The sequence below is a fragment of the Silene latifolia genome, chromosome Y, assembly GCF_048544455.1.
Source record: "Silene latifolia isolate original U9 population chromosome Y, ASM4854445v1, whole genome shotgun sequence".
NCBI classification, from domain to species: Eukaryota; Viridiplantae; Streptophyta; class Magnoliopsida; order Caryophyllales; family Caryophyllaceae; genus Silene; species Silene latifolia.
In genome coordinates this window covers 173,506,610-173,529,548 of record NC_133538.1, presented here as the reverse complement: position 1 = coordinate 173,529,548, position 22,939 = coordinate 173,506,610, and the positions used below count along the sequence as shown (strand labels likewise).

The 22,939-nt window shown below is 39.6% G+C and overlaps 1 protein-coding gene across 1 annotated transcript in view; it reads right to left on the bottom strand.

Annotated features, from left to right (window-relative positions):
- LOC141629452 (uncharacterized) overlaps nt 1-10,456 on the bottom strand; it is a 13,223-nt gene extending 2,767 nt beyond the window's left edge. The window contains exons 1-3 of the mRNA XM_074442453.1: nt 10,044-10,456; nt 9,098-9,598; nt 8,754-9,040 (exon numbers count right to left, since the gene is read on the bottom strand). Coding sequence (XP_074298554.1) covers nt 8,754-9,040; nt 9,098-9,598; nt 10,044-10,456 — 1,201 coding nt within the window. The remainder of the gene's footprint in view (nt 1-8,753; nt 9,041-9,097; nt 9,599-10,043) is intronic.
- Between the last annotated feature and the right edge of the window lie 12,483 nt (nt 10,457-22,939).

Genomic DNA, 22,939 nt, shown 5'->3' with positions numbered 1-22,939 from the left:
TCAAGTTTATTTCTAAACATGGCAATTAAATGAGATGGAACAAGATAGACAAACATTAGCATAATAAAGATTCCACTATTCACGTGAGACAATTAAATAATATGAAAGACAAGAATACGATCATTTATACAAAAGCACACATTTCAAGAAAATACAACATAAATATGAGATTAGAATCAGAATCATGTGAAGCAGTTAAGTAAGGGATAAATCAATGCAAATTACAAGAATAGAATCTGTAGCCATTACTTGGAAAACCACCTAGCAAACATTGCACGGGACGTGGCTACTAATGTCACATTCATACTTATGGCTTGCATCTCACCATAAGAACAGATGGGAACATCAATCCCGACGATAATATCGCTACTAGAGGGCTTATAGCTCACCCCTAGTATCCGATAGGACCAAGGCAAACAACACAAGGCATAACTCTTGCCTTGAAGGACAAATACCAATATCTATAACCAAGCAAGACCTTTACTACTCATAATAATATAATTCCCCTGTAGGGCGACAACTATAAAACTCACTTGCCGGAACAGCACAAGTGACCAAAAACCACAATTGCCCAAACAGCACAAATGACCAAACACCGCACTTGCCAGAACATCACAAGTGACCAAAAATCGCACTTGCCAGAACAGCACAAGTGAGCAAACACCGCACTTTCCAGAACAGCACAAGTGACCAAACACCGCACTTGCCAGAACAGCACAAGTGACCAAACACCGCACTTGCTAGAACAGCACAACTGACCAAACACCGCACTTTCCAGAACAACACAAGTGGCCAAACACCGCACTTGCCAGAACAGCACAAGTGGCCAAAAGCCGTACTTGCCAGAACAGCACAAGTAGGTCAAACCCGTACTTGCCAGAACAGCACAAGCAAGTCGAAAATGTATATCAAGCACATAAGATGGTATTATGGCATTTCCACAAGAATACGACTCTTTAGAAGTAATATTTATGATAAGTCTTTCATACTTGCATTACACTAACAAATATCTCATTTCATAAATAAACACGCCGGTTAAAATAAAATATAACAAGCAGTAATGAATAATTCACGTTATGTGAAATTTACGAAATAAAACGAAAACACGCACATGTGACTCATTCATGAGCCCACTACAAAACATTAGCTTTGCCCAACAATCAAATTATGTGACAAGACCAATACATTAGACATGATAACCCAACAAATGGAGCATGTGAACTCCAACAAGTGACCTACAACAAGCCCAATGATTTAATCATGTAAAACCCGATAAATTAGTTGTGTTCAGTCCAACCATTTACTCATATAAAGCCCAACAAAAGAACTATATGAAATCCAATAAATGGCATACAATAAGCCCAATCACTTTAACTACACAAATCCAACTAATTAACATAACAAATCTCAACTAAATAAACACCCTAAGCCCAAAACCTAAGAAAACGTCATGACTGGATGTATCTCTTAAGGATTTGTTGGTTATTGTAATATATATATATATATATATATATATATATATATATATATATATATATATATATATATATATATGCACATAAAAAGCGAGTCTCCTAATGACATTGATCAATCACTACAGTCAACCTCTCACATAGATGAACTCAAATAATGACAAATAACAGAAAGCGAGATTTCAAAATTAACAAGGCAGAGACTAATACTCCAAAACATACACTGGGTTTAAGGAAGAAAATACAAAATAAGTGAGAAATGCATAAAAGACCGTATCGTGTTCATATACAAAGAATCTGCAACAGATGCATGAAATGGTTCATCAATCGGAAAATAAAAATAAAATAAGCAAGCAAGCATTCAATATAGTATCACAATCATCACAAATTCCAAAAGCTACAACATTTTTTTGTAACCTATTCGTCTTGGGGATGGGTGTTCTCCATTTCTTCTTAAGAAATGGAAGTAGAATTTAGACGGAATAAAACGCAACTAGAATCAGAGGGCATAATCCAAACCCCAGTGATGCGTGTCCTAAATATGATGTTTTACACCCTATTTCACACGCATTTCAGAGCTCAAATATGTAGTTTATGCTACTATTTTCCCTATTTCCATCTACTTTCGTGTTTTTGTGTAATATTGCAGAAATGTGAAGAATCCAGCGGAAATCGAGCCGAATCCGTCCCTAAGTACTTAGCATTGCATTTGACATGAAGTAGTGACTCGAGAGATGAACATGATGCGCATTTCAAGGCCTGAAAGATATATTTGCGAGAGTTTTAGAAGCGGATTACGGATTCTACGATGGTCTAGATCGACCTATGTGGTCTATAGGCGTCGAGTCTTGAACAATCTGCAGGAAAAAGAAGCAGTCGATCGACTGACCTACATGGTCAATCGACCAGAGCGCGATTCTTAAATAAGATCAGAAGCTACTGTTTAGCGAGGGTCAGTCGATCGACTGAGGTCCATGGTCGATCGACCACCCCACGAGCTGACGGAAATTAGAAGACGCGAGAAAGGCCAAAGTAATTAGGTTTTAGGAATAAGTTACGTAAGACTTTCTATATAACGTAACCCTATGTTTCAGAAGAGCAGGTGTGACACCCTCATTTATTGCGGAAAAGTAAACACATAATTCTAGATAAAAACTGCATGGATATGTTTGTAATAGGTTCATTTGGGTAAACACCTGTAATTTTTAAAACCTGAACCTGTTATAAAAATATCCAAATGGGAAGGTGTCAAACATGCAAGGTCCAAAATAAACCTCATAAATAAAACATCGCTAAAGTCGCGAAATAAAGTTATATAACCCAAGTATAAAAAAGGGAGACATATGTCCCTAAAAAGTATATGACATAAAAAGTGTTCAAGGGTCACAATAAAATAAAGCCAATCTATGTCCCAAGGTTACTTTGCTCGCTAGCTCGTCCATGTACCCCATTTATGCATCACCTACCTGTCAATCGCATTTTATACAAATACGAAAGCCACAGTCAGTGGGGAGTAACTCCGAGTTCTCCCAGCCACGAAATGTCATAATTAATATAACATGTAAACATAAGAATATGAATATGAATAACACATAGCCTTAGCATATAGATGCTAGACAATCATGCTTATCATGTGAACAACAATACGACAACACATAGTCCTAGCATGTGAATACTAGACCGACTCATACTACACTATCATGTGAATCACATAACATCAAGGAATCCAAACTCTATCAACCATAGCCGGCTTGCATCTCACCTTCTATGATTCATAGAATCATCAAACAAGAAAGGACAATATATCTAGAGACAGGCATAAGTTCTTAGGACAGTCAATAGTCACTCTGTAACTCGAGTCTATACCACGAGGTAAGGTAAACACCCTAGTCCTAAACCTGCGCAGACCTAGCGACATGCGGAAAATACCGCATCCAAGACCCATGATCACACACATGAGTACCCCTAAGGAGTCCACCAAAGGGTTGGCTAGTACTTAAGCTGACCACATACTTCTACGAGTACGTCAGGAGGTCGTGCCCTAACTTGGATATAAACCCACCAAGCTAAGACACAAAGGCTATTAAGCCGCAAACATACACTCGTCAAAGACTATAATGGCCTATCTATGATGAAGGCCGAAATACTCACCTAGGACCTAGTCCCAGCTTGAATACTTTAGCCCACACCACACAAGACAAGTAGGACACCCAATTAACCAAAAAAAAAGGGGCAAAGAGTCCAAACTTGCACACACAAATGATCATACACACCCTAGCATATGAAAGGCTTCGCAAGAGCATATTTAGCTGACAATCCAACAATATCTCCAATATCAATAATAATCCAAATTCCAACTAACCACTAGTACCATAATCCATGAGAACAAGCTAAAATGGCAAAGAGGCAACAAGACTCAAGCATAAGGCATCCAAAGCATCCAACAACTTACATGTGGAATGATAATTACAAATATCAAGGAATCAACATAAAACATCCAATGACAACCAATATCACCTCAAAGACAAACCCTCGACCCGAGTCCCGCGACGGGTCATCGGTCAAATCGAGGCTGACCGGTTTAAACCTAGTTTGACCAAACTCGTTCGGTCAATCTGGCCCAGCTCAGAGTCTTGGCCTACTTTGGCCCAAATCACAAAATTCATTACAATATCATTTTCATGCACTATTCCAATTTCTATCATGTGAAAGACTATCAACGTAAGAAAATATATTCCAACTTACAAAATAACTAATTCCACAAAATTCTCGCATAATAAAATAGCATAAATAACCGTCTCACACAAGGGTAAACTTTTCTATAAATTTTATCGATAAAACGACGCCATTTACTCATACGGACTCCGAATTGAGTGATTCAAGTGGCTAAACCACCTAATTTTTCGACGCCATTCAATCTGTCATATTTTTGGAAACATTGGAAACCGTCTCGGTCTGGTACTGACGCGTTCCAGCCAAAACACGGACTTGTCACAACACATAATTCCTCATCCAAATTTGTTCCAAACAATAATATACAAATGGGTAACATAAATTAAACATAAGCATACTCATCTTACTCCATTCATTCATTTATCAACAAGATCATCTCAAACAACAACAAACAACAACAAACAACAAATACAACTACTAATGTGACATTAATTCGTCGAGTAACTCGGAATAGTTACCTTAAGCTAGCAAAGAGACAAGTAATAACTTGAGAAAGCTTCTAAAACCCAAAATTACTCTTCATCTTCAACAACATATGAGTCGCCTAACTCATCTTCAAATTCTTCACCTATAAGAACAACAAAAACACAATTATTAAGCTTAAATTCGAAACCCTAAAAAAAAGTGTCTTAAACAAAAATTGGGAGAAATGAAAATAAAGCTTACTAGTAGATGAAGGATGAAAAGAGGATTCCAAATATATAATTTTTATGCAAATTGGTGGAGAAATGAAGGATTTATAGTGGATTTAGGGATTGTAAGGAGGATTTTTAGTGGGTTTTTGGTGTTTGAGAGAAGAAGGAGATAGATTGAGTTATGGAGGAAATGAAAATTGGAAGAGGGGACAAATGGAGGGTAGGTGGCCAGCCAAAGACATGGGGAGATAGGTTATTTGTTTACGTTTTGGTTCGTTTCGACGAAAATTAGAAATATTCGTCGAACGCGATTTCCGAGAAAAGTAAAGTTCTTAAACACGATTTTACTAAAAGATTAAGTACTCATATGCCCAATATCCAAACTCGTTTACCCAACGACCGTAAGAAATGGGAAAATCCCAATTTTACGACTTTTATCCGAAATCTATTTTAACAAAGGAAAAGGTTTAAATATAGTTTAAATCACTTTTAAACATTTTTAAACTATCAAAAATGATTACATTTCTTCAAAATAAAATAAAGTTATATATTATGAAATAAATTTTATTTCAAATAAATTAATATTAAATTAAAATAGATTAAAATATTACTCTTAAAATATAATAAAGGTCTTCAAATTGACGGGGTGTTACAATCATCCCTCCTTTTAAGAAGTTTCGTCCCCGAAACTTAGAAGAAGGAACATTGTATATATGTAGGTCTATCTCTTTAAAATCAAGTAAACAAAATCTTCAGAATATGAATGTATGAAATATAAGTGTCTTTTCAATGGAACGGAATATTCTCGTCTACTAGTTCAAGAACATCAACATTCCAAATCAAAGACATAAAAATATATATTTTTACACCAACAAATGAGAAAACCAATTATCGGACGTCTCCAATAACGAGCTTTACCACTCATTGACGTTAAAACCAGTGGAAAACATTAAAACATTTCCAAAAATCTTTAGTTCGAAACTCTATAATAAGGATAATAACTCCACTAGCTATGACCAAACTCTAACTACGACTTTTAAACAACTAAGCAAGGACTACTAACGCGGAGAGTATTTAAGAGAAGGAGAGGGAACACTCGAAAGGATAGCTAAACTCACAAGAATTAGATAAAGAAACGGAAAGTACCTCACGAGAAGAGTTCGGGATATTTAGCTAACATAGAAGATTCAGGCTCCCAAGTTTATTCTTCGACATTTCCACAACGCCAAAGGATACGAACTATGGGCACAACTTTGTTTCTAAGTTGCTTGTTTGCTCTTTCGAGGATTCGGATTGGCCTTTCTTCCAAAGTCAAGTTAGGCTCCAAATCTGGGATTTCTTCTTGAATGACATGGCTCGGGTCACTAATGTACTTCATCAACTGAGATACATTTAAGACATCATGAACCTTGCTCAAATTCGGGGGCAACTCCAAAGGGTAAGCAACGGGGCCAATCTTCTCAAGCACACGGAAAGGTCCAATGTATTTGGGACTTAGCTTTCCTTTCATACCAAACCGTTTCACCCCTTTCATAAGTGATACCTTAAGGAACACTCGATCATCAACCTCAAAGGCAAGTGGTCGACGACGGACATCGGCATAAGATTTCTGTCGGTCTTGAGCGGTTTTCATACGCTCTCGAATGATCTAAACCTGATTGATGGTCTCAGTCACCAAATCGGGTCCCAACACATGAGCATCTTGGACTTGATCCCAACAAACAGGACTACGGCACTTCCTACCATACAAAGCCTCATAAGGTGTCATCTTGATAGAGGAATGATAGCTATTGTTGTAGGAGAATTCGACAAGAGGTAAACATTTCTCCCAAGAAGTGTGGAAGTCTAAAGCACAAGCACGGAGGAGGTCCTCTAAAGTCTGGATAGTCCTCTCGGTCGCGCCCATCCGTAGCGGCATGAAAAGCGGTACTCATCGGTAGCTTACTACCCATGGCTTTTTGCAAAGCGGTCCGAAACGGGAACGAGAATCTAGGGTCACGATCGAAACTACATCCTTAGGCACTCCATGGTAGCGTACTATCTCCCTCACATAGGCCTCAGCTAGGACAACTAAGTTCCATGTCTCCTTGATAGGTATAAATCTAGCACACTTGGTCAATCGATCTACAACCATCCAAACCGCATCTTTTCCGCTAGCAGTCTTAGGTAAAGCCATCACAAAGTCCATGGAGATGGACTCCCATTTCCAAAGGGGAACATCCAAAGGTTGTAGCAAACCCCCGGGTTTCGATGCTCAATCTTCACTTTCTGACAGGTAAGACACTTGCTAACATACTCTAGGACATCAATCTTCATCCTAGGCCACCAAAACTGTAATCTCAAGTCTTTATACATCTTGTCACCACCCGGATTAATAGAGTAAGGAGAAAGGTGAGCTTCATCAAGAATCTTCTTCCTCAACTCGGCTACTCTCGGAACATACATCCTACCTTGGTACGAAGGTATCCATCACTATCCACCACACAATCCTTAGATTGCCCAAGTTGGATTTTTGCTTGAATGGACTTGAAAGTAGCATCCTCAGGTAGGCAAGTACGGATCTCACGGTAAAAATCGGGTTCTGAACTCAAGGCACTAATATAGTCAAAGCCCTTCCCAAGAAGGCTTATCCCTAACTTTTGAAATTCCGTGGTAAGTTCATCAGGTAACACACGGATAGTGCTCAAAGAGTGACTAGTCTTCCTACTCAAAGCATCGGCCACCACATTTGCTTTCCCTTCATGATAAATCAACTCGGCATCATAATCATTCACCAACTCTAGCCATCTTCTTTGCCTCATATTCAATTCTTTCTGGGTAAAGATACACCTCAAACTCTTATGCTCGGTATAAATGCGGTAATGAACTCCAATAAGGTAATGCCTCCATGTATTCAAGGCATGTACCACGGCGGCTAATTCAAGATCATGAGTCGGATAGTTCACCTCGTGAACTCTCAGCTGTCGAGAAGCATAAGCAATAACCCTTCGGTTTTGCATCAAGACACAACCTAGGCCATGCTTTGAAGCATCACAATAAACATCGTAGTCCACACCATCCTCGGGTAAGGTTAACACCGGAGCGGTAGTCAACCTAGTCTTCAACTCTAAGAAGGCATTCTCACACTCATCGGTCCACACATACTTAGTCTCCTTCTTCAACAATTGAGTCATCGGTCTAGATAACTTAGAGAAATCTTTCACGAATCGACGGTAATAACCCGCCAAACCGAGAAAGCTTCGAATCTCAGTCACATTTTTCGGACTCTTCCAATCAACAACGGCCTCAATCTTAGAAGGATCTACTATAACACCATCTTTGGATATGACATGTCCAAGAAAAGTGACTTGATGCAGCCAAAATTCACATTTCGAGAACTTAGCATACCACTTTTGACGACGTAGAATGTCTAAGATGATACGGAGGTGTAGGGCATGTTCTTCATCATTCTTTGAGAAAATCAAGATATCATCAATGAACACCACCACACACTTATCGAGGTACTCACTAAAGGTACGATTCATTTGATCCATGAAGATAGCAGGAGCATTAGTCAATCCGAAGGGCGTCACTTTAAATTCGAAATGACCATATCTTGTGCTGAAAGCAGTCTTAGGAATATCGGACTCACGAACCGGAATTTGATGATAACCCGATCGGAGGTCAATCTTGGAAAAAGTAGAAGCACCACGCAATTGGTCAAAGAGATCATCAATTCGTGGAAGCGGATACTTGTTCTTGATTGTAACACGATTGAGTTCACGATAATTAATGCAAAGTCGCATAGATCCATCCTTTTTCTTTACAAAGAGGACGGGGGAACCCCAAGGAGAAGCACTAGGCCTAATAAAGCCTTTCTTAATCAAGTCATCAAGTTGAACTATCAACTCCTTCAATTCGGAAGGTGCCATACGATAAGGAGCTTTAGAAATAGGACCGGTTCCGGGAACTAGGTCAATAGAAAATTCAACATCTCTTTCAGGAGGAATCCCGGGTAATTCATCGGGAAATACATCCGGAAATTCACAAACAATGGGAACATCCTTCAAGGGAGGAAGAGAAGGAGAATTAGAAGTAGTCACTACACATAGAAATGCTTGATGACCCTTCTTCAACGCATTGACCATTTTCATGGCCGAGATCAACTTCACACCAGTTTGCTTTCTAACTCCTTGATAAGATACGCGAGTACCCAAAGGGCTTTTAAAAACAATCTTTTGATCTCGACATTCAAATCGAGCATGGTAAGTAGATAACCAATCCATGCCCAAAATAACATCAAACTCCTCAAGTGGAAATCGAAGGAGATTAGCCGGGAAAATAGATTCCGTTATCGATATAGGAACATCCGAATAAAAATAAGAACAAGAGAAGATGTCGCCGGAGGGTAAAGATATTGATGTACTATCTCCAAGTGAAGGTTCAAGAGGTAACTTGTCGGAGAATTTCATCGATATAAATGACAAAGAAGCACCGGTATCCAATAAAACCAAACAAGGGACATCAAATATTAAGAACGTACCAGTGACTATGTCTGGGTGTGCCTCAGCCTCAGCACGGCTCATCACAAAGATGCGACCTCTCGGCCTCTTAGGAATAGCAGGAGTAGTAGTAGTCTTCTTCTCAGGACACTCATTAGCCTTGTGTCCAGGCTTGTTGCAAAAGAAACACACAATTTGCTTATCAAAGCAACGAATTCCGGGATGCAAAGGCTTCTTACAATGATAGCACATACGATCCTTAGGATTTTTGTCGTTGCTAGGAGATAGAACACGAGCACCTTGATTTGCTTGTCCACTCGGAACAAACCTCTTCTTATTAGGATAAGAAGGGGGAAGAAGTAGGCATAAAGGGTCTAGAAGGAGCAACATAAGGCCTAGAAGTGGAGTAGAGTGGCCTCTTGCCAAGGGAAGTACGAGAAGCATGAGCCTCTTCATCAATAGCCCGAATAGAGCTCTCGGCCCATAATGTATCATCATAGATTGAGACAAAGGAAGTAGAATCCCTACGGATCAAGCTCTTAAGCTTTGGAGTAAGCTTGTCAAGGTAAAAGAAAGTCTTTTCTTCTTCATTTTTGACAAGTCTAGAAGCATAATGAGCAAGTTCATTGAACTTGTCGGTAAAGGCTTGGACAGAAAGACTTCCTTGCTTCAAATTCATAAACTCTTTAAGCCTTTGTTGTTTCAGCTCTTTTGGATAGAACCTAGCCTCAACTAGATCCTTCAAGCGATCCCAACCAAAGCCAGGCTCAAGAGTGGAAGTAGGGCTAGTCATGGACCACCATCTATCAGCTTCTTTCACAAGGAAATGAGAAGCCAATTTCACTTTGTCTTCTTCACGAACATCATACAAGGCAAAGCTTTTCTCCAATTCACGAAACCATTCGGTGAGTGCTACCGGGTCTACTTCACCACCATAAGTTTGAGTCTTGTTTCGAGTCAATTGACTTGCCACCCAAGTGTAAGAACCAGGTCTTTCACCTTCTGGAAACTGAGGAGGAGGAGGAGGAGGAGGAGGAGGTTGGTTTTGTTGGTTTTGTTGTATGTCTTGCTGGTTCTGGAGAATCTGAGTAAGAGCTTGTAAGATTGCATTATCAACGTTTCTTGTAGGAGCCATCTTGCAAAAGAGAACACTAATTAGCACCTAATAAATAGCAATCACAAAGAGACTACAACATAAGGTCCTAAGTCTACCCATCCTACCCATCTCTCGAGTTTATTATTTGAAGGTCAAGTTATTTATATTGGGGTGCACAAACGTGCGTCGGGAGCAAATATGCTCTGATACCAACTGTAACACCCCGACCTAAACCGGGTCCGGGGCGGTTACTTATGATAGCTCACCAGGCTGTGTGCATGGCCCACAGATCAACACGTGTCCTTTATAGCGCATTTTGTCCTCACTCATGCGCATCCCAGAAACCTTCCCAGGAGGTCACCCATCCTAAGACTACTCCCAGTCAAGCACGCTTAACTTTGGAGTTCTTTCGCATAGATGACCATAAAAGAAAGTGCACTTTGTTGATATGAGTAGTACTTCCAATCCCTTTAAGCACTAGTCATTTAAGCCTATCACTGGACCTCTTCAATTACCGTGGGGTGTTACAGTCACCCCCACTTGAAGAACGCAACATCCTCGTTGCGCCTGGGAGCATAACCGCTAACCCAGAATCCTCCCCCGCTAGGTGTGTGATCACAATGGAGCGTATAACAACTGCCTCCAGGAGCGTATAACAACTGCCTCCGATCACCACACGGTCGCAGGGTTGCTCTGATACCAACTGTGACACCCTCATTTATTGCGGAAAAGTAAACACATAATTCTAGATAAAAACTGCATGGATATGTTTGTAATAGGTTCATTTGGGTAAACACCTGTAATTTTTAAAACCTGAACCTGTTATAAAAATATCCAAATGGGAAGGTGTCAAACATGCAAGGTCCAAAATAAACCTCATAAATAAAACATCGCTAAAGTCGCGAAATAAAGTTATACAACCCAAGTATAAAAAAGGGAGACATATATCCCTAAAAAGTATATGACATAAAAAGTGTTCAAGGGTCACAATAAAATAAAGCTAATCTAGGTCCCAAGGTTACTTTGCTCGCTAGCTCGTCCATGTACCCCATTTATGCATCACCTACCTGTCAATCGCATTTTATACAAATACGAAAGCCACAGTCAGTGGGGAGTAACTCCGAGTTCTCCCAGCCACGAAATGTCATAATTAATATAATATGTAAACATAAGAATATGAATATGAATAACACATAGCCTTATCATATAGATGCTAGACAATCATGCTTATCATGTGAACAACAATACGACAACACATAGTCCTAGCATGTGAATACTAGACCGACTCATACTACATTATCATGTGAATCACATTACATCCAGGAATCCAAACTCTATCAACCATAGCCGGCTTGCATCTCACCTTCTATGATTCATAGAATCATCAAACAAGAAAGGACAATATATCTAGAGACAGACATAAGTTCTTAGGACAGTCAATAGTCACTCTGTAACTCGAGTCTATACCACGAGGTAAGGTAAACACCCTAGTCCTAAACCTGCGCAGACCTAGCGACATGCGGAAAATACCGCATCCAAGACCCATGATCACACACATGAGTACCCCTAAGGAGTCCACCAAAGGGTTGGCTAGTACTTAAGCTGACCACATACTTCTACGAGTACGTCAGGAGGTCGTGCCCTAACTTGGATATAAACCCACCAAGCTAAGACACAAAGGCTATTAAGCCGCAAACATACACTCGTCAAAGACTATAATGGCCTATCTATGATGAAGGCCGAAATACTCACCTAGGACCTAGTCCCAGCTTGAATACTTTAGCCCACACCACACAAGACAAGTAGGACACCCAATTAACCAAAAAAAAGGGGCAAAGAGTCCAAACTTGCACACACAAATGATCATACACACCCTAGCATATGAAAGGCTTCGCAAGAGCATATTTAGCTGACAATCCAACAATATCTCCAATATCAATAATAATCCAAATTCCAACTAACCACTAGTACCATAATCCATGAGAACAAGCTAAAATGGCAAAGAGGCAACAAGACTCAAGCATAAGGTATCCAAAGCATCCAACAACTAACATGTGGAATGATAATTACAAATATCAAGGAATCAACATAAAACATCCAATGACAACCAATATCACCTCAAAGACAAACCCTCGACCCGAGTCCCGCGACGGGTCATCGGTCAAATCGAGGCGTTGGTTTAAACCTAGTTTGACCAAACTCGTTCGGTCAACGGCCCCGGCTCGAGTCTTGGCCTACTTTGGCCCAAATCACAAAATTCATTACAATATCATTTTCATGCACTATTCCAATTTCTATCATGTGAAAGACTATCAACGTAAGAAAATATATTCCAACTTACAAAATAACTAATTCCACAAAATTCTCGCATAATAAAATAGCATAAATAACCGTCTCACACAAGGGTAAACTTTTCTATAAATTTTATCGATAAAACGACGCCATTTACTCATACGGACTCCGAATTGAGTGATTCAAGTGGCTAAACCACCTAATTTTTTCGACGCCGTTCAATCTGTCATATTTTTGGAAACATTGGAAACCGTCTCGATGCAGTGTCGACGCGTTCGGCCAAAACACGGACTTGTCACAACACATAATTCCTCATCCAAATTTGTTCCAAACAATAATATACAAATGGGTAACATAAATTAAACATAAGCATACTCATCTTACTCCATTCATTCATTTATCAACAAGATCGTCTCAAACAACAACAAACAACAACAAACAACAAATACAACTATTAATGTGACATTAATTCGTCGAGTAACTTGGAATAGTTACCTTAAGCTAGCAAAGAGACAAGTAATAACTTGAGAAAGCTTCTAAAACCCAAAATTACTCTTCATCTTCAACAACATATGAGTCACCTAACTCATCTTCAAATTCTTCACATATAAGAACAACAAAAACACAATTATTAAGCTTAAATTCGAAACCCTAAAAAAAAGTGTCTTAAACAAAAATTGGGGGAAATGAAAATAAAGCTTACTAGTAGATGAAGGATGAAAAGAGGATTCCAAATATATAATTTTTATGCAAATTGGTGGAGATATGAAGGATTTATGGTGAATTTAGGGATTGTAAGGAGGATTTTTAGTGGGTTTTTTGTGTTTGAGAGAAGAAGGAGATAGATTGAGTTATGGAGGAAATGAAAATTGGAAGAGGGGACAAATGGAGGGTAGGTGGCCAGCCAAAGACATGGGGAGATGGGTCATTTGTTTACGTTTTGGTTCGTTTCGACGAAAATTAGAAATATTCGTCGAACGCGATTTCCGAGAAAATTAAAGTTCTTAAACACGATTTTACTAAAAGATTAAGTACTCATATGCCCAATATCCAAACTCGTTTACCCAACGACCGTAAGAAATGGGAAAATCCCAATTTTACGACTTTTATCCGAAATCTATTTTAACAAAGGAAAAGGTTTAAATATAGTTTAAATCACTTTTAAACATTTCTAAACTATCAAAAATGATTACATTTCTTCAAAATAAAATAAAGTTATATTTTCTCAAATAAATTTTATTTCAAATAAATTAATATTAAATTAAAATAGATTAAAATATTACTCTTAAAATATAATAAAGGTCTTCAAATTTACGGGGTGTTACAGCAGGAGGTCATGAGGGATCGAGTTCCTATCATACGTATCTTTAGTTTACATACAATAAAATACATTAGCTATTCGTGGTTTAGAATTCTCCATAAAGTTCGTACCTTACTTTCGGATTCATCGCTTGTTCCTTCGCTTCGGTAATTCTAATTTCAGTATTGTTTTATTCGTTTCGTTAGTATTAGTTCTTGCTAGCTAGAATCCCAAGCCCTAGTTACCATTTTATGTGAATTTATTCATTCAGTTATTTCAATTATGCAATCCATTATGCTTATTATTAAATTAGTTCTTGTTATTTGCGTAAATATGTCTAGCTAAACACCCCGTGCTAAGATGTAGGGGATCTATAGCGTAGATGGCATTAGCATAGGTGACCCCGAATTAGGGCTTGGTCGATCGACTGGCTTAACTGGTCGATCGACTGGCTTAACTGGTCGATCGACTGAGCCGGTTTGTCGATCGACTGGGATAGCTGGTTGATCGACCGACTTCGTGTCTGATTAGCACCGTTTGATTCGTTAAGTGCAATATTTAGCAATGAGACCGAGAGGATACTTGTTAGATGCTTAGTTTTGACCTACCCGTAGATCGAGAGATAGGGAGGGGCATCAGTTAATGAATTGAGACGACTAAATTGCTGAGATCGAGAGATAATGTAATTTAGGCTTTAGGAATCACTAATCGGGGCGAGAGCTAGCATTAGTGAAACCTAGGGACTAGTAGCATAGGCCGAAAGGAGCTACTAGTTAACTTGGACCGAGAGGACTTGTTTTACCCATCCTACACGACTGTATTTCGGACTTACCTAGGATTGTGTGCCATGTGACTATAGTGAACCGACCGTCTTAGCATTTCTTTTATCATTGTTTACATCCTTTATTACTTTTATTTGCTTATTTAGTTTATGTTATTAGATTTAGATTTAATTCATATCAAAAACCCCCTCAAACTGTTTTCCTTAGACTAGAATTAAAAGCAACTATTATCTCCCTACCTCCCTGCGGGTCGACCCTTACTACCGCTTGCTAGTTGTAGTTTAGAAATTATAAATACTATTTTAGATACTCACATCGACAGGTATCAAATTTTGGCGTCGGTGCCGGGGAGGCAGCGCTAGTTTTAGTTGTTTATTTATTTTAGTCTTTTCCTAGTTTAAGGAACTTTTTGTTCCTTAAACTTTTCTCATCTGCTTGTTGTAGTTTATTCTTATGCGCAGGTCTCAAAAAGGCGAATTGCTTACCCTTGATCTCGAGCTAGAGAGGACCCTGCGAGTTAAGAGAAGACTATTTCAAGAAGCACAGTCCGAGGGAGAGCCTAGTTCTCGGTCTAGTTTTTATGAGAACGAGTTATTTGAAGAAAATCCACCACCATCTCCAGTTTCTTCCACATATACCGTTACTTCTCCATATTTTCTAGAGATGGCTGATGAAGCGAGTATAGCCAGTCACTCCAAGACGAAAGTTGAGAATCTCTATAAGGGATTCGCATTGCCAGCCGGGACGAAAAGAAAATTCGAACCGAAACCGTCTTATATTAACTTGGTTGAGAGAAACCAATTTGGGGGAGCTGCAAATGAAGATGCAGCTAAACATATGGAGACATTCATTGACTACTGTTGTTTCATACCCCCACCAGCAGGTGTGACCCAGGACCAGGTGAAAGAGACAATGTTCATATTCTCACTCCGTGATGCTACTAGGGAGTGGTACCGAGATCTAGATCGTGTTGCTAATGGGATCACTGATTGGAACTAGCTGGCTCTGGCATTCTATAAAATATATTTCTCTGCATCGAAGACCAATGCGATTAGAGCTCAGATTACGAGTTTTAAGCAAGGACCTAATGAATATTTTCATGAAGCTTGGGTCCGTTTCAAGAGGCTGGTGCGAACTATTCCGCACCACGGGTTTGAGCAATGGAGCCTGTGAAATCAATTCTATAATGGGCTTTATGATGATCAGAGAGCTATCCCGGATGCTGCAGCTAATGGTAGATTCCAGGAGAATGTTGGAGAAACTAAGGGGTGGAAAATCATTGATGATATGGCTACCCATAAAGCTGAGCATGGAAATTTCAGGGGAAATCAAAGGAGAGTTGCTGAATCTCCTTCTGTAGCTGCATAGAGGCTCTTACGGTAATATTTGACAAGTATGAGTTAGGAGGAGCCTCAAAGGGAGGTATGTACCAAGTGAACGCTGTTTCAGACGGTCCTTTTTCATGCAAGAGGTGTGGAGGAGAAGGACACGTTGCATATTTCTGTATCAGTCCCAATGAGGTTTGCGCTGCTTTTCAACATTATAGGCAGACCAACACCTACTTTGATCCGTCTAATGTGCATCCAAATTTGAGGTGGAGTAGCCAGAATGTCCAAAATCCGACTCCACCTCAGCAGCAGCAGAACTATGTGCCCCCTCATAAGCAGCAGCATCCGTACCAGAAACCACCATATGTACCTCAACAGCAGCAGTCTCAAAGTTCTGAGGCTTCTGAGCTCAAAAACATGTTTCACAGCTTGACGGGAATGCTTCAGAAGGAGTCTCAGGCTAGAGAGGCTAGTACAAAGATGTTGGAAACTCAGATTGCCCAGTTAGCAGGTAAATTTGCTACTAGAACTCCGGGGCAGTTACCGTCGCAGCCGGACCAAAAAGAGACCCTGAATGCAATCACATTAAGAAGCGGGTCTACCCTTGATGGACCCGTTACTGTAGGGGATGAACCCGAGGGAGTTATGGTTGGAAAAGGTGGAAAAGCTGCTGTAAAAGGAAAGAAGAAAAAGAGCGAGAAAAAGACGAACAGCAGCGATCACAGTCGATCGACCGCCACACCCAGTCGACCGACCTTTCCTTATTCCTCAGCGGCACTTTCTGATCTTTCTGCTCATTCTGGAAAAGAGGAGATCAGTTGATCGACCGACCCCACTGGTCGATCGACTGATGATGCTGCTGATGTTAAACCGTTTCGTCCTCCAATACCATATAACTTGAGGGATTTCTTTTTTCGGGGTACGACGGCTCCGAAATTATCGAGGCAAGATCCAGATGTTAATGGGTCCGTTTCGATTCCAAAGTATGACCCTACGACGGTTAATGGTTCATTCCTGAGACGGTCTGAAGAAGGTTCGAGCTACAACAAGTACAAAGTAGTGGATTTTCAGCCTAAGTCCACTGATGCTGGTATGAGAGACCTAGAGGAGAGGGCTAAGTTGCTTGTTACAGCCCCTTATCCAGAAAGACTAGTGCCAACCAAAGATGAGGTAACATTCGGTAAATTCAAAGATTTAGTGCGTAGTCTTAATATGCAAATACCTTTCTTAGAGCTAGTTAATCAAATACCTGCATATATGAAGTTTATAAAACAACTGCTAGCTAAGAAAAGGTCTTTGAATGTTGTCGAGTCTGTGCATTTAACTGAGGAGTCTAGTTCATACTTAACTCACACTCATCGATCGTAAAATCGACCCAGGTAGTTTCTCTGTTCCCTGTAATATTGGTACTTTCTCAATTGAGAAGGCATTATGTGATTTAGGGGCTAGTGTCAGTGTTATACCTTTGAGTCTGGCTACGAAATTGGGATTGACTAGATTTGCTATTACTGACATGACTGTGCAAATGGTTGACCGGTCTGAGATGAGGCCGATAGGTGTTTTAGAGAACGTGCCCGTGCAAATTGGGAAGTTTTTTTTTCCCGTTGATTTCGTTGTTTTGGACATTCCTGAAGATGTCAACACCCCAATTATTTTAGGAAGACCGTTTCTGCACACTGCTGGTGCAGTAATTGATGTAGGGGAAAGAAATTTGACCTTTAAGGTACGGAAGCACTCTATTATGTTTGCCCAATCCCCTAGGAAGAAAGACCCTATGTGGCCAGTTACTTGTAATGTAATTTCTGAAAAGAAATCTTATTTTGTGCTTTCTGATATGCCTACTTTAGTACCTGTACCTATTCCTGTTGTGACACCTCCGCCCCAGATTGGGAGCAAATTGGAGGACAATTCTTCTGTTTTGGATATTGTAGGAAATGGTTTGGGGAAGGAAGAGCCGCTCATTGCTCCAGCTGTGAAGGAGCCAAACGTTCAAAGAGGCGGTATAGGATGTCTTAGCTATGGCACGGATGAGGAGCCAGATGAGGAGCCCAAGAGGGCGCTAGTTCGAGTTACGATTTCAGACTTGGAGCTTGAAACTGAAGAGGATGTCCAAGTATGGGAAGATGCTTCTGATGTTGACCCGTCGGACGATGTGGTGGATTGGAGTGCTAAGAGGTTGAGCACCACGGAGGGCACTTCATATAGTCAGAAGCCATGGTCGGAGATTTTCCCTATTTTTCGCGGATGAAAACTTTTTATTTCATGAGTTTTAGACACTTTTATTCCGTTTTAGACTATTTATTGTTTTGGTGTGCGCGAGACTTCGCTTTAATAAGTTGCTTAGGATTTAAAGGCTTTAGAATGTTACTTTGGGTTTAGCGCAATTTTGGGCGCGTTATTATGTGTATTTGCAGGTTCATAGACCATATTAGCTCAATTTATTGAGCTAATTCGAAGAAATCAGAAACTTACAGCAGGTATCTCAGTCGATCGACTGGCTTGTGTGGTCGATCGGCGGGCCGCGACTCGGGGGCTTCATTCTGTAACCCTGGTCGATCGACTGGCTACTATGGTCAATCGACCGCCTTCCACTGTTGTACCTGTTCACGACCATTCCCCTGATGTGTTTAGTCGATTTGCGGAGTTGAGGGAGTCTTTTCTCCACTATTCTCCGATTCATTTATGTTTTCTTCTATTTTTCTTATTTTGTACATAATTTTGCGTTTTGTAAATTGCTTTCTCGGAATTACGCGCGGTACTTTTGTTTCTTTTCAGGTACCTATGGTAGCACTGCTGGCTACTGAAACCTCCTAGCTCACTCTGGTTTGGGGAGGTTTCCTTTTGCGCTTAAAATCTTGTGAGTTTCCGAGTTCCTTTTCATGTCTTATTTAGTTAATTTATCGCAAATTCCCATTTCCTTTTTTGTTTCTTTTATATGATTTTGCACAATGAGGACATTGTGTGATTTGGTTTGGGGAAGGGTTTTGCATTGCATTCACATGTTTTATTGCAATTCTGTTTCACGTTTATTGCACTTCAGTTTGCATTGTTGTTCATTTCTCTTATATATACAGAAAATCAATAAAATTTCAAAAAATTCAAAAAATTGCACGTTTATTTTAGCATATAGATTGAGGCGGAACAGTAGTAGTTCAATGATGACATTGCATTTGTAGCTGTTTATGCCTAAGCCGTGCTCAATTAACATGTTATTAGTAGAATCACATATGCATACCTATGAGTTTTTGTTAAATATTTGATGGATTATAGACTTGACCTGAAATTTTGGCAACGGACATATAATTTCTAAGGATTAGAGCTCATATAACTGGTGTCATTTGTGACCGGTTACATGTAGGATTGTGAGTAGTTACTCCTTGCATATCATGTATCATAAATTTGCATATTTATGAAATTCAATTGCTTTTTGCCTGCATACATTCGTGTTAGTGGTTGGTGTCACATACAGGGAGGTGCTTACAATTTCCCCTTTATTTCATTTTACCCATTGAACTCCACATTAGCCAAATTTGCCTGTTGACCCTTAGCTACATCCAAATTTAGCCTGCCTTGTCAAGATAGTATAATGTATGCTTTTGTGGTATATAATTTATTATGCCAAGTTTGGTCTGTATTGCGTTACTTGGAGATGGTAGAAAAGAAAGAAGGAGGATGAAAAGAAAAGAATTGGAAAATGAGAAAAAAACGAGAAGAAAAAAAAAGAGAAAAATGATGAAAGAAAGAAACCGTGAAAGGAAAAGATGTTGTTTGTAGACGGTTTTACTCCTATGCTTTATTTACATTTATTGAGGAGTATTTTCAGTTCGGTTAGGTGAGTTTTGTGCCAAATGAAGGGCGCATGTGCTTAATCCTATAATTGAGTTGGAAATGGATGTTGTCATATGGTTTTGTTTAGATACTAGTTTGGCCGCCTATACCTCCACATTTCCATTAATGCTTTGCCTTTTCTCACCCATTGCCTCACTTTACCATAATTTTGTAAGCCCTCGGTTGTGACAGGACCTTGTTTGGTTGGAATGTATGTGCGGTAGTTAGAATTGTCTATCATATTAGTTGCATGCATGTTTATGTGGGTCGTAGTTTAGGTGAGCGGCTATTTCTCTTCCTCTCTTACATATATATGCTTACCCTTTGCTTCATGAGAGAAGAGTGACCCGTGAGAGTCCAATTTTAAAGGTCTTGCAAGGTTGACGGTTCAGCTTTATTTTTAATGACTACACAACTCGTTTGCATGATTCGTATTGCTAATTGATTGTTGGTTTTAGCATTGAATTGGTTTAGGCTTTATAGTTGCATTTCGCTCTGAGATTGAAATCGTTCCATTAGGTCCTAGGATCGAGTCTAGTTCTTGCTTGGGGACAAGCAAGGGTTTGGTTTGGGGAAGTTTGATGCGTGTCCTAAATATGATGTTTTACACCCTATTTCACACGCATTTCAGAGCTCAAATATGTAGTTTATGCTACTATTTTCCCTATTTCCGTCTACTTTCGTGTTTTTGTGTAATATTGCAGAAATGTGAAGAATCTAGCGGAAATAGAGCCGAATCCGTCCCTAAGTACTTAGCATTGCATTTGACATGAAGGAGTGACTCGAGAGATGAACTTGATGCGCACTTCAAGGCCTGAAAGATATATTTGCGAGAGTTTTAGAAGCGGATTACCAGCTACAGTGGTCTATAGACTGACCTATGTGGTCTATAGACGTCTGTCAAGTCAATCTGCAGAAAGAGAAGCGATCGATCGATCGACCTACATGGTCGATCGACCAGAGCGCGATTCTTAAATAAGATCAGAAGCTACTGTTCAGCGAGGGTCAGTCGATCGACTGAGGTCCATGGTCGATCGACCACCCCACGAGCTGACGGAAATTAGAAGACGCGAGAAAGCCCAAAGTAATTAGGTTTTAGGAATAATCTACGTAAGACTTTCTATATAACATAACCCTATGTTTCAGAAGAGCAGGAGGTCATGAGGGATCGAGTTCCTATCATACGTATCTTTAGTTTACATACAATAAAATACATTAGCTATTCGTGGTTTAGAATTCTCCATAAAGTTCGTACCTTACTTTCCGATTCATCGCTTGTTCCTTTGCTTCGGTAATTCTAATTTCAGTATTGTTTTATTCATTTCGTTAGTATTAGTTCTTGCTAGCTAGAATCCCAAGCCCTAGTTACAGTTTTATGCGAATTTATTCATTCAATTATTTCAATTATGCAATCCATTATGCTTATTATTAAATTAGTTCTTGTTATTTGCGTAAATATGTCTAGCTAAACACCCCTTGTTAGATGTAGGGGATATATAGCGTAGATGGCATTAGCATAGGTGACCCCGAATTAGAGCTTGGTCGATCGACTGGCTTAACTAGTCGATCGACTGAGCCGGTTTGTCGATCGACTGAGGTAGCTGGTTGATCGACTGACTTCGTTTCTGATTAGCACCGTTTGATTCGTTAAGTGCAATATTTAGCAATGAGACCGAGAGGAGACTTGTTAGATGCTTAGTTTTGACCTACCCGTAGATCGAGAGATAGGGAGGGGCATCAGTTAATGAATTGAGACGACTAAATTGCTGAGATCGAGAGATAATGTAATTTAGGCTTTAGGAATCACTAATCGGGGCGAGAGCTAGCATTAGTGAGACCTAGGGACTAGTAGCATAGGCCGAAAGGAGCTACTAGTTAACTTGGACCGAGAGGACTTGTTTTACCCATCCTACACGACTGTATTTCGGACTTACCTAGGATTGTGTGCCATCGCAGCTATAGTGAACCGACCGTCTTAGCATTTCTTTTATCATTTTTTACATCCTTTATTACTTTTATTTGCTTATTTAGTTTATGTTATTATATTTAGATTTAATTCATATCAAAACCCCCCTCAAACTGTTTCCCTTAGACTAGAATTAAAACAACTAATATCTCCCTACCTCCCTGCGGATCGACCCTTACTACTGTGAGATCCCTGAAAAAATCTCCTTATTGAAAATATAGTAAATAGGTGGAGTCGCCAGTAGGTTTTATAAAAAACATACAAAAAACAAATTTAACGGAAAAGTCCCTTTTGATCCCTGGAATGGGGACTGATCCGTCACTCCGGTCTGAACCAAAGATTGCGGATTCGGGGGTAAAGGTACGGTCAGGGAAGGTGTTAGGCACCCGGACCGCCCATCAAACTGACGGCCTCTACTATTTATTTGTAATATTATATATTTGACAATTTAAGTAAAAGAAAACGTTTTTTTTAGAACAATTTTATACAAATTATTTACATACAACGAAAGCTAAATTACGATAAAATAAGAAGTAAAGAATAGATACGACACCCTCAGGCCTACCTGGATACGGCGTTTCGACAATTAGCTTACTCGAATTGACTTTAGGGCGTCTTTATGCTCAAAATAGGATGGATGTATGTATGTGGAGGGTATTCTGGGAAGGTAGTATTTTGTATGGAATAGTATTTTTTTGTAGATCTTCTGTCAATTTTCTGTGTGTGAATAAGGGTGCAAAGGGGAGTATTTATACTGATTAAGACGGAGTGTTTGACAAGGATGTGAATTTCTGTAAGATAGAACTTTTGTTCGGACGTCTATCTTGGAATTCTAGTGCAAGTGGTCTTGTTTCAACACCATTCATGGCATTATATTACTTAGCATCCAAGTTTACCCTTATCCTAGTACCAACTGATTCCTTCACCTATCAGCCGAATTGGACCTTTATTTCGCTAATATCATATTCCTTTTGGGCTTATAAATCTAACATGATCTTGGATCTTGCGTTTCTTAGGCCGAAAGAA